This window comes from Lissotriton vulgaris, chromosome 5 (genome assembly GCF_964263255.1).
Source record: "Lissotriton vulgaris chromosome 5, aLisVul1.2, whole genome shotgun sequence".
In the NCBI taxonomy this organism is placed as follows: Eukaryota; Metazoa; Chordata; class Amphibia; order Caudata; family Salamandridae; genus Lissotriton; species Lissotriton vulgaris.
In genome coordinates, this window is record NC_141693.1 from 1,134,850,518 (window position 1) to 1,134,863,174 (window position 12,657).

General features: G+C 44.5%; 1 protein-coding gene across 1 annotated transcript; it reads left to right on the forward strand.

The window, feature by feature from the left end:
* Positions 1-2,647: 2,647 nt before the first annotated feature.
* ADRB1 (adrenoceptor beta 1) lies at positions 2,648-5,949 on the forward strand. Its single transcript, XM_086922865.1, has one exon. The coding sequence runs from the start codon at positions 2,656-2,658 to the stop codon at positions 3,949-3,951; it is 1,296 nt and encodes a 431-aa protein (XP_086778991.1). The 5' UTR covers positions 2,648-2,655; the 3' UTR covers positions 3,952-5,949.
* Positions 5,950-12,657: the final 6,708 nt, after the last annotated feature.

Consider the following 12,657-nt stretch of genomic DNA (forward strand, 5'->3'; position numbering starts at 1 on the left):
AAGTTTGTTTATTCTGATTTACCTTTCCTGACCCCTGCAGCTGCTTATCAGGTTAGGCTGTGACCCAAAGTTTGGCTAACCGAGAGGAAAAGAGAATGTATTACTATTTGTTCTCATTTTTTAAATCTGCAGCACATACTTTGAGTATGCTTCATTTAAATCGTTTTTATCATTATCATGGCCATGGATGCAAGACAACAACAAAAATGTCCAGATAACTGGTGATTAATTATCCTGTTGGAAAGCAATTCTTTGTCTGATGGTAGTTTTGAAATGCAGGTAAACTGTATTTTGTGTGAATAGCTCAGAGGTTTACCTCCTTTGTCACAGAGATTCTTGTGTTACTTGCAGTTCAGAAGTTACAATCCTATCATAGGACAGTGACCATGAACTGTCATCAAAGAGCTACATGCAGACATGAATGGTATAGTTAGAACTTCACTTTTTTGTATTGCTATATAGTTAGAACTTCCCCAGTCTTTCATTATTTTAATTTTGCTATAAAGAGTTTGGGCAGATATACATTTGTATTAGGAAAGCAAACCGCCAAACCCTCTTAAAATATACTGACCACCAGTATAGATGACATGTGATTCTTACACCTTGTAATCCTCATTGGCTTATGTGACATTCCCTATAGACTAATTTACCTACTTGGATGATACATTGTCTCTGTATAATGTGTGGGTGATGTAAAGCAATGTGACACACTACAATGATATGAGTAGCGTTATACAACAAATGAAATGCATATGAGAGAGGTTACCGAGAGATGAAGTGCACTGTTGGAGGGTGGTAGTATCTGCGGAGAAAGAGGTAAAACACTTTCACACTAGCGCTAAAGCAGGCCCTGTCATGGCCTTTTTGTTTTTATTTAATTAGCAGTCAGGTCATTAGGTCAACTGTGAAACATATTTTAAAGTGCATGCTAATAATATTTCCTGCTATATTCAATGTTTTAAGTTTGAAGGAGATTTTACTAATGTTTTTTATGGAAATAATGAAAGTGGAGCTGGATGGTGGCTGATATGGGGCTGGAGCCCAAGGTCAGCTGTGAGATAGGGTGCACAGGAGAGGGATGGTAGAAAAGTGGATAATGGGCCTGGAAGCACTTGTGTTGAAGCTTGGCCTTTTGGAATTTGAGGGTTTGCACTTAGGTCCAGACATTGCTCTTACTTTCAAATAACTCTCCAGATGCTCTGTATACACACAGAATTGATCCATTGTATCATAGTGACTGTTTGCAAGTAGATATGGTGTAATCTAGGGCTTGTAGGCTACCACAAGAAGTGACAAATTAGGCCTGCAATGGCCCACCCAAATGCACCCTTGGCCCACCCACATAAAAATTCCTGGAGCCAGGTCTGCTCCATCCGTCTTTTCTCCCTTCTTTCTTCTGTTGCCTGTGGCTCGTGCCTTTCTCCCCAGCCCATCCCCCACCTGTCACTCTTCAGAGTCACTCTCCTCAACCTCCAAGCGCCTCGTCTTAGTCATCACCTGTCCCTCCCCATCCCCTGGCACCCTCTCACCACACACCCATCCCACATCCCTATCTACTGTCTCTTCTCCTGCACGTCTCTCTTCAGTTCCACTTCGCTCTCTCCTCGGACGCTATATTTCTCCCCCCCCCCCCCTCCTCCCAGTGGTTCTCCCCGCCACCTGCCTACCCCAGCCAGCCTCCAGTGTCCATCTGTCTCCAGGTCAAGAGCGTAACTTGTGCCCCTGCAACCACTGCGGGCACAAGGAGCACATTTCAGGGGTCTTGATTCTGTATGAAGCCTCGTTCTGCTCGGGACCCAACACTTTTTGTTGCGCCACAGTCAGCTCCTTTTCACCCCCTCCTCAGTTCATATCTCCTTTCAGCGCTCACTCCCCTGACCCATCTTCCTCTCGCTAGTCTCCCTCCAGGACGACTCCCTTGCCCACCAGTCTCCCCTCAAACATCCAGTGCCTCCTCATGCGACTGCCTCTGCTCACAGTTTCGTCTCGTGTCTCCTCGGCCACCACTCGTCTTCTCTCAGACCCAGCCTGTCTCTCCTCAGCCTCCGCCGGTGTCCCCCGTTGCCCCAGACGCTCTCTTCTCCGCCTAACTGCGCCTTCCTGTCAGACCGCTCTCTACAGCCAGCCGCCAGCTCCACCTGTCACTCGACAGGACAATTCTCCTCAGCCTCTAAGCACCTCGCCTCAACCCGCGCCTTTCAATACTGCTATCACTTTGCCCTTCCACTCTGCCCGAACTTGTCTCCCAGGCGCCCCATAAACTCGCGGAGTCCTCCTCAGCTCCTCATTCTCCTAAACTGCGCACCCCTTCTGAGCGTGGGGTGCGCCACTAGCAAAGGCTGTTGATGGCTCGCGCCACAGCTGGCAGTTGCCTAAATACCGGAACGTCGCGGACGCCACAGCCCGGTTCCTGACTCTGTAATCAGCATTAAAAATCTCCGCTGCCCATTGTCCAATCAAAACGCTGGAGGTGGAAGGGGGCGGGGTTTAGAGCTAGATGTCCAGCCTCTCTCCACAGCTGCCCTGCCTTCTGTGTCCAGAAAACGAGCGAGGAGTAGAACAGGGGCGTGGCTCGCGGGTGGCTGTAACCGCCCCTTGTGACGTGATCCGCCTAGGCTTGTCTTGGCTGGTCTGGCGGTAGATCTGCTCAGAATCATGCTGAGATCTGGGAGGGGGAGGAGGTCGACGGGAGCCGCTCCGAGCACCTCCGCCGCCTCCTCAGGAGAACTCCCCGGAGCCCAACCGCAGGCTATGGGAGACGGCTGGCTCAATTCACCAGACTGTGGCAACCGCTCCTTGGAGCCAGAGCCTCCAGACTTTACCACACCATCCACACAGGTGGCAGTTGGTCTTTCCATCCTCTTGTCACTCATCGTTCTACTTATTGTGGCTGGGAACGTTTTGGTGGTGGCAGCTATTGCGCGCTTTCCGCGTCTCCAGACTATCACCAACCTCTTTATCGTGTCGCTGGCATGTGCTGACCTCATTATGGGTTTGCTGGTGGTCCCCCCGGGGGCTACGCTGGTGGTTCGTGGCACCTGGCCCTTTGGCTCCTTTGCCTGTGAACTTTGGACTTCGGTGGATGTGCTATGTGTCACAGCAAGTATTGAGACGCTGTGTGTCATCGCCATTGACCGCTACATTGCCATCACATCACCCTTTCGTTACCAGACTCTGCTGACCAAAGCAAGGGCTAAAGGAGTGGTGTGCACTGTGTGGGCCATCTCTGCCTTGGTCTCCTTCCTTCCCATCATGATGCACTGGTGGCGGGACAAAGATGATGCTGTTGCCACCAAATGTTATGATGATCCAGGGTGTTGCGACTTTGTGACCAACAGGGCTTATGCCATTGCTTCCTCTATCATCTCCTTCTACTTCCCCTTGGTGGTCATGATCTTCGTCTACGGTAGGGTCTTCATGGAGGCACGGAAGCAGATGAAGAAAATTGATAGGTGCGAAGGGAGGTTTCATAGCAACCATATTCTTGGCCACCATGGGAGGCACAGCAAGCGAAGAGCATCTAGGGTTTTGGCTATCAAAGAGCACAAAGCCTTGAAGACTTTAGGCATCATCATGGGCACCTTCACACTCTGCTGGCTGCCCTTCTTCCTGGTGAACATAGTGAACGTCTTCTACAGGAACTTGGTGCCTGACAAGCTCTTCCTTTTCCTCAACTGGCTGGGCTATGCTAACTCTGCCTTCAACCCGATCATCTACTGCCGGAGCCCTGATTTTCGAAAGGCCTTCAAGAGGTTGCTCTGCTGTCCCAAGAAAGCTGATAGGAGACTGCATGCCAGCGCTGTGGAGTTCACCCGGTATACAGGTGGATTTGTGAACTCTGTGACGCCTAATGTCCACAGCACATGGTCTGAATGCAATGGTACTTCAGACAACAGTGATCACAGCTCAGAAAGGAATGGTGGAAACCTTCACTCAGAGTCCCAGGTATAACAAACACACTGTACCCAATGTGGGTGTGTTGAATTGCTCAAAAACATGTTACAAAGAAAAAACACTATTCAAGACTTTTGATATGAATGTCTGTTTACTTTGTTTTACTGCGAATGGATGCTGTTTGCAAGAATAACGCCTCACCTGAACATCCCAGCTGCATCAAGGATCAGAACGAATTGTATAAAAATAGGAACGTTGAGAGGGGCGATGAAGGTGTGCAACAGCAGAGAAGACATATGCTGCAGACATTTTTTCAGGATTGTGGACCCAAAAGAAAGTGAAATAATGACTTCATAAAAGTTGCACTTAAGCGCTTCAATGACTTGTTTTCATATCCAGGGAATATGTAGAAATATCAATTGAGGAGATGTAGATATTCAGTTGCAGAACATTCTGAAACATTTTTTTCTCGTAGTATTTAGTCTTGCCAGGTGATTGTTTTTATTTTTGATAACCGACGCAGATTTCTAAACACGATTTAAATATTCTATATATTTTTTTATTAACGGAATTGTATGTGTTCTCAGTTGATGAATTCTGTCGTGTTCTTTGTTTCCAAGGCAGAAATGATCGAGTGAGAGACATCTACCTCATACTGTGTTTTTGCACAGAGTAAGCCATGAAGGTGTTTACATTAAACCGATATATATGTATCATAATTGATATGCAGATGGGCACAGAGCCTTATACACATAATTGAATATAAAAATAGGTCAGTCAGCACTTTCACAGAAGTACCCAGCATGATTTTTTTTTTCCTCTGGTATGTCCTTTCCAAAAGCACATTAGTGCAAAAATCAACTGGTGATGCAAGCGCCGTGCTGTTGCACGCCCGAAGTTTATTGCTTTGTGTCATCTTTTTTCATGCCTTGAAAACCCTCATAGAATGAGTGAGAGAACGTTTCTTAAAGTGCGCACATGGGAGTTAGAGACCTTTGGGCTCCATGCTCAAAACACTGAAGAAAGAGGATCTAATGTTATCTGCTGGGAGGCTGGTAAAGATCGTCCAAGTTTTAATTTTATTTTATCTAGATAGCGCCTTTTACTAGCATATGGCCTGTTTCTAAGTGCTTTAAAGTTTGTGAGCCCGAGGTTCTCAGGCAGAGGAGATAAATAATTTGCCCAGGATAACACAGTTTGATCAAATGGATAATCCAGGTTTAGAACTCAGGTCTTCTGGTTTCATAGCCAGAAAACCTACCTATCATACAACATCGGCCCCCTAATCCAGCACAGAAAGCTCCATTTTCTGAAACTAAAAGGAAAATTAGTTTTACAGATTAAAATAAAACACAGGACAGTGTCACTTGGGACGCTCTGTCATCGGAACCTTTGGAAACAGTGAATTTCACCACTTGCACTGAGAGTGGCATTGTTTAACGAGCCACCACCAACCAGAGAGTGGGGTATGTACATTTTTAGTAATATACTTTTATAGTGCTGACTATTGGGGCTTAGCGTGTTTCTAAGCACTAGCAATTAGGTACTTTTGTGAAAATTCTGAAATCTGTTGCTCGGTCCCTAGCAAAAATGCCATAGCATCAAAAGGTTACTGCACAATTTTTTAAGCTATTGAGCAATTGTTTGCACAGTGTTACATTGCAGACATCTCTCTGAGATGTCACCTGCGCACAAAATAGGACATGGGTGAGGAGATAACTGTTCTGAAAGTCATGAACTTTAGCATCGTGCCATGTTATGGAATCTATGCTTCAGTGACAGGTGTTTTATAAATATATTTTATCAAGGTACTGTCAGTTGAACCTATCATCTGCAGCAAATGAAAGTATTTTTCATGTAGGATATGTATTTTATTTTTCTATGTTCATGTGCCTACGTTACTCTGCTGAATATTTAACATCTGTTTGTCATTTCTATTTCCGTGTGTGTGTGTGCGTGTTTTATAGAAGCGGATCCTATTTATATTCCTGTGCAGTGCAACTAACTACTGTCTACATTGGTCTGTTCCTGTGCAATAAATGCTGTTGCCGCACAGTCGAGTGTTTTCCGTTTCTGTGCATGTTTTCAGGCGCGGTCAGAATGCTTGAATGCTATTTATTTCGAAAGCTGCAGCACAAACAGTTTCAATAATACAGGTTTAAAAATAGCTGGCGACAGTGCCTTTGCACACTTTCTCTGGTACTTTAAACTGAACAGGTGGGCGGGGCTCCTCACAAAGTGTCTCCAATTTAGTTGCGTTTTCATAAATCGTGTCAGGAACATGAGTTTGTTTGCTGATACTTAAGAGAGGCGCACAGTGTTCTTCTAACCCTACTCATAGATTTTCCTAGAAATGCTACAGCAGTTTTTTCCTCTGTGAACCCCGCGCTCTGCTTCAGGGCACAGCTGTCTAAACGATCTATTGTTACCAATTCTTTGACATGTAAACAGAGTGGGCTTTGGTTCATTCCAGAAGAGTAGCTGCCTCTCGCCTCTCGCCCCTCGTGTTTGATGTATCTTTCCACCATCTCCGAAGTGGTTCCGTTGGAATGCATGTGGGATTATTTTACATCTGAAAAGTAAATCCTACCATTAAACTATTTATCACATAAAGTCTTTATCTCTCACATGCATTCTATGCATAAAGCAATACTTTTTGCTACTTGTTCCGAGGATCCGTAAAGGAAATATATCTGGTTTTAATGTGCTTCAACAGCATTTGTGCACGCCATGCAGGCAAACAGCATTTCTGCATACCTATCTTTACTCGCATTAACAAATTACACTCAGACGTATTCGCTTTGCCAATGCTTGTTTATGGCAATACTCATGTTTGGATAGTGTGAATTAATTTGTTTCTTCAACTTTTCCAAAAACGTTATTTGACATTGATCTCTAGTCGTCATTTTTAAATAGCTTTCTAAACTTTTTTTAGGAGCCCATAGCAGAAATGTGCAGGTCAATTTCAAACCAGAGATTCTAATCCTTGTTGGGGGGCTCAGCCATTCACGCTTCTGAGGTTGATAACATAAGTAACATTAAGGTGGGAGATAATAGCCCTTGATACTACAGCTCTTGGATGCCAAGAGATGTAAAGTAAGCACTCTGTAAAAACAAGATGGCCCATGAGAGCTGCAGGTTGCAAGTTGATGAGCCTTCCGTTTTATTTGAAGTTGTCAAAATAAGTGCCAGTGAGTAGGGTAACAATAATGCCCATTATTGAAATATCTACAGACAACCATTTGTGTTGCGCACTATACAGAAAATCATTCTTATGGAATACGGCTGTGCTATTACCAGTAAACCCAGTTCTGCTGGCCTCTCTCAGGTCATGCAGAAGTATGCCTTGGGATTACCCTTTGCACACACTTTACTGCGTTATATTTGTATTCATATTTATAAAGCTCAACATTCATCCCAAGGGACATCACTAGGCTAGGAAAGTGTTATCCATATATGGAAATTACGATTGTCCGGTCAATTTAAAGGAGTGGGACCTCAGCCAAGTTGGCAGTGGGTATCTTTGGTTATGTTCTAGGGAACAGACATGTTTTCAGTTTCTTCCTAAAGGACAAATATTTGTCCGTTAGGTGAAGCCAAATGCGTTGGCTCCAAGTCTTAAGGCATCTCAGTATCAAGCGAGTGGATTAAAAAACGCCTCATGTGTGTGGTAGACCTTTGGGCTGAATGGAATCCACAAATAAGGAGAATTGTTCATTCTGCGCCCAATTAGCAGTACCTTTACCAAAAGGCAGGGGGCGCAGATTGATTGTGAGTCAGTCAGCACACCAAGGCTCTCCTGGGATCAAACTGCAAACCAAAGGGCAGGCTCCTAATCGACAGAGGTAGAATTTTTGTGTATGGGGAAAACAGTCGTTTATGCGATGGAAAGCTACATATTAGCTATGTGGCTGTATAATACGTCACTCTGAGCATGCCTTCCCACCTTTGCAGAAGCACCCGTTCGCAGGTACTGGCCCCATTTCCCTGTAAGATAGTTCGCCATTGTCAATATTTGTCGCGCAGTGCTAGCTGCAGTAGATGGTAGCCCCATTGTATGGCATGGCGAGGTGTGAAACGCCATTCAATGTGCTGATGTGAAAGTAACACACTAGGGCAGTGATTTTTCGTCAAGTGTTCACCACTTGGAAAATACCCATTTATAAAACTGTAGTAAGCCAATCAAAGCTTCGAATGTGGCAGGACAACACACCTCGGTTTCTGTGAATAGGGACCCTGGTGCATTGTTAAAAACGCAGTAAAAAGCTAATCCGGGTGTGTAAACGCTCACGCGCAATGCTTTATTTCTATTAATTACTGCATAATGACTGGTTCTCTTTGTTTGATTCCTCACGACTTTATGTGTTCGACAATGTTGTCAGCAGACTGACGATATTTTTACATCTGATAAACACTGATATCATAACAGGTCTGACGCCATAGGGCTATACTATATCATTCCCACATTGATGTCACAAGGGTTTCTTTGTTTACACCACCCCTTACATCATAATGCTTGCTTGTTTACATAACCCTCCTGGCCTTCCTTCTGGCAGGTGGCAGTGGGCTATGGAAACAACCCACATGATGGCACACAAACACACACACACACATACACACACGGCGTCTGCAACCCTTCAGGCTGCCATATTCAAAGGTCGAACACCTTTGATGGGGGAGGAGGGGGGTGGCGCTTTCAGACAGGTGCTCTGTCCAGGCTCCAGATCAACCACACACTTGATGCGTCTTTAATTAAAACCACTGATGTGTGAAAAAACATGCTCGCTTTTCATTAAATAAAAAAAGAGCTGTACTGTGAGCGCGTGCGTCTGGTGTTTTCATAGACTAAATTGCCCTGCTGCACTATATTTAGGCTGCATCGAGACTAGACCAGGAGCCCCGAAATGTCGAACAGGACTGTCCCCACCTCTTCATGCATCATGTGACAGACGGGTCTCTGTATAGTGAGGTTTTAGGTAATGGAGAAAGACAATGGCTTCCTGGCGGTATTTCTTCACCTCTGGCGCTTATGACAGAATAAACCACAGGTGGATTAAATGTATGGGGCTATAGAAGGGCACGGTAGTCTGTGGCACGTGTGTCTAGGCCAGAGTGACCACCAATCTTCCCCCCTGCTTCTCACCAGCCCCAAAAGGGGGAATCCTTTTACCTTTTCTGTGGTGTCCTGGATACAGTAGAAGTGCTGAGCTTTAAAGGTGGGGAAGTGTCCACCTTTATGGAAAGGTGGATCTAGCTTCTGAAAGGTCTTCTGAAGCCAAAAGCTGGTGTTACTCTGTGAGTATTCTCAGGCTCACTAGCTGGAAGCCTTGAACCCGCGTCCTTCGTTGAAACCAAGCTGAATCACTACTATTACCTGCTGCTACTAATCCCAACCCTACTCCTACTTACAACTGGACTCCTATCGGCCATTATATCAAAAAGTCTATTGAGTTTACTGCACAATGGGAATGTATCATAAATTTTTTTAAATAACACGAGTGGTAATATTATGTTGGTGCCAAAAACATTTCTTAGTGGAAGTCAACTATTTGCCGAAGGTGTGTGTCCATTGAAACTGTGGAATAACTCTACAGAGTAGTTGTAGCATAAATGGGCCTACTATATTGTGACAGCAAGACATCCATTGGAGAGCCTTGTTGGGGGCAAGCATGGCTGTTCCTTGCTAGACTCAATGGCTAGTGACGGGACAGTGCACCCATGCCTTCAGGACACATGGACCAGCAGTAAGGGTGGACTAGTCGTGAAAACTTGTGACCCACATCACTACACCCAGTTTCAATGATGCGAGAGAGTCAGCTGGAACTACAGTTACACTCTAGTGGGCAGGGCGCTAGACAGGGGCACAGCTGCCAATACTTCTGAACCAGCTTAATGATAACTTTTGTAAAGAGGATGTCACGCAGAGCAGTCCTTACATTTTGGAAGTTCAAATCCTTCCATGCCTAAAACCTTGATTTCAAACAACTTCCATGATAAAAAAGAGCTAAAATCAGTGGTTGCCGGGGCGAGTCAGAATCCCACTGATTTGGAATTGTCAATTCTAACAGCAAAAGAGGGAACTGGCAAGCCAATGGGATTAGCTAAAGCCCCAGTCTGGACACAGAAAATGGAGGATGGAACTCAGTGACGCAAGGAGCATAACGCCTGCCAGTTTCAGAATACTTCAGAATCTGCAAGTAATAATTTAAACAAAATCCAGTCTATAGAAGTATTGACTTTGCTAGGTAATCTGGAAAACAACAACATCACTGTTTAAGACAGGGCTTGTAGACCCATATTTACTATAGAAAATAATTTCTGCCTTGCTTAGCCCTTGTGTCAGGATGACAGAGCCGGTGGTGAGTAGGGTTGCTACTCCTTTTGATCTAAAGAAGTGGTGGCACGCCTTCATGAAGACAGCTTCAGGGCAGCCAAGAGAGGTGAGAGGGTGACCTGATGCCAGGGATTAATTTAATATAGAGGGGAAAAAAGAGAAAGAAGCCCTGAGGTAGATGGGTTTGGGGTCAGAAGACAGATTGGTAAAATCCACCTCAAGATATCAAAAGTCAAAATTGTACAAAATTATCAACTTGTAAACTCAGTGGCCATGCCTCCCAGTTTACCTTTGCATTGTTGCGGGTACTGTGGATTAAGCAATATCAGGGCAGTTGACAAATTAAGGAGGTGAGGACAAGGGGTTGATGGTCCTGCAACCTACATACCACTGGCTTCCAGTGCTTGATTACTCAGAAAACAAATAAGCACAGGGACACAAAGTTTTTCTTAGCAGACTTGCCAAATGCTGGGGTTGTAGAACTTAAACGTTTTCTAGCCTTAATTTCACTTCATGCCTCTTTCATACGATTCCCTTGACTTCGCCTCTTTATCGCCTTCTTGCAGGTTCCGTTTTCATCCCTGCGTTCTTCCTTTTCTGCATTTCCCTCTCTTGCTCTGGGTCAAAGCCTAATGATGCAAAGTGTGGCCACAAAAATTCGATTCGGTGCCCACCACCTGCAACCACTGGCACAAATTAAGCACTGCTAGCCACGCATTTTCATGAGAAACCTACCGCACCAAGCCTTGAACATATTTGGTTTGTAAATGAAGGTGTCTTCAAAAGGACGTTTATTTCTTTAACACGCAGGAGCGTTTCACCCAAGTACATCAGATATCACTTCTTTGCAAAGCATTTAATAAAAATAATAATTTTCAAACCTGCACTGAGAAACATTCCTGCCCCCACCCTAATGGCAATGCAGTTAGTAAACCAAGAGACACATCAGACATCACATGTACCTTTTATGTGACCTCAGTTGTTATTATAAACTGCCAGCAACATTATAGGCTATTATATCCAAAACAGAGAGGTTTTTTTTGTACATCACACATCCTGAACTCAGGGAGTTGAAAGAGCTCTCATATGTGAACTGAACACAGGGAGTTGAAAGTGGTCTCATATGTGAACTGAACACAGGGAGTTGAAAGAGCTCTCATATGTGAACTGAAAACAGGGAGTTGAAAGAGCTCTCATATGTGAACTGAACACAGGGAGTTGAAAGAGCTCTCATATGTGAACTGAACACAGGGAGTTGAAAGTGGTCTCATATGTGATCTGAACACAGGGAGTTGAGAGTGCTCTCATATGTGATAGTGAACACAAAGGAGGCTCAGTGAAGCAAAATATTTGTCTAGGATAACACAGTTTGGTCAAACAGGGAAGCTGGGGTTGATCCCAGATTTTCCAGTTTTACACTCTGCAATTCAAACATTAGATGGTTAATTCTTTCTGCCATCAAAGTTGAATGCTATGCCTTTAATTCTTGGAGTATGAGAATAGAACATGAGATACAGGCAGAATACACATTTTATTTTTGTCAGTATCCACAGTTTATTTTTGGCAGTTTTACATAATGTGAGCGCTTCACAACAGACACGAGTTACATTACACCTTTTTTTGGGGTGGTTCAGAGAGATTTGCCAGGATTTACAGGATGCAACATGGTCAATAGCTGTAGACACTAGGCCACATCACCTGCCACAAAGGTGTGGCTCCTTCTGGACTTACGGTTCAGAGGGGACCTCTAGATGAGCAAGTCAGTCCTCTGCCTTAAGCCTGGCTCAAGCTTTCAGTGGCCCCAACCCAGCACCTCTAGAAAAGCCCCGTGCTGCGAAGAGTGACGAGCCCCTGGTTGTATTTCTCAAAAGCCATAAACTACACATAGCCAGTTACCTGCTGGTGGCACTAGGGAACGGACTATTGCCTCCATTTATGTAGCTCATTAAAACATGAAATGAAAAAAAGAATGATGTTTGCATGCTGCTGAGCTTTAGTGCTGCATCTTTAATCAATAGGACAAAATAGCTGAAGACACATTAAGATTGAATGGTATTTTATTGATCGTTAAATTAGTCAGTGTTCGATGCAACTTTTTGCCTGAAAAGCAGTGAGTATTTTTTTTAAAAACAAGAAAACTTTGTAAGTATGGCCAAGAAACCAATTTTGTGATGTTTCACCCATCATCCGCTTCCTTCCTCTGAGAGTACAGGGCAATCAGTACTTAAGAAAGTCTACCTTTATCAGAGACCAAAAGTCGACACCCATACAAAGGTCCTTGAACATGATGAGGCCACCCGGCCAGAATAAAACACCAAGAACATGCAGTTAGCGGGAAAATCAGACTTCCATGTGCAACAGGTATAAGACAATCATGTGCAGAGGCGCAACTAGACAGGCAGCCATGAGGCCATACTAGCGTCTGACTG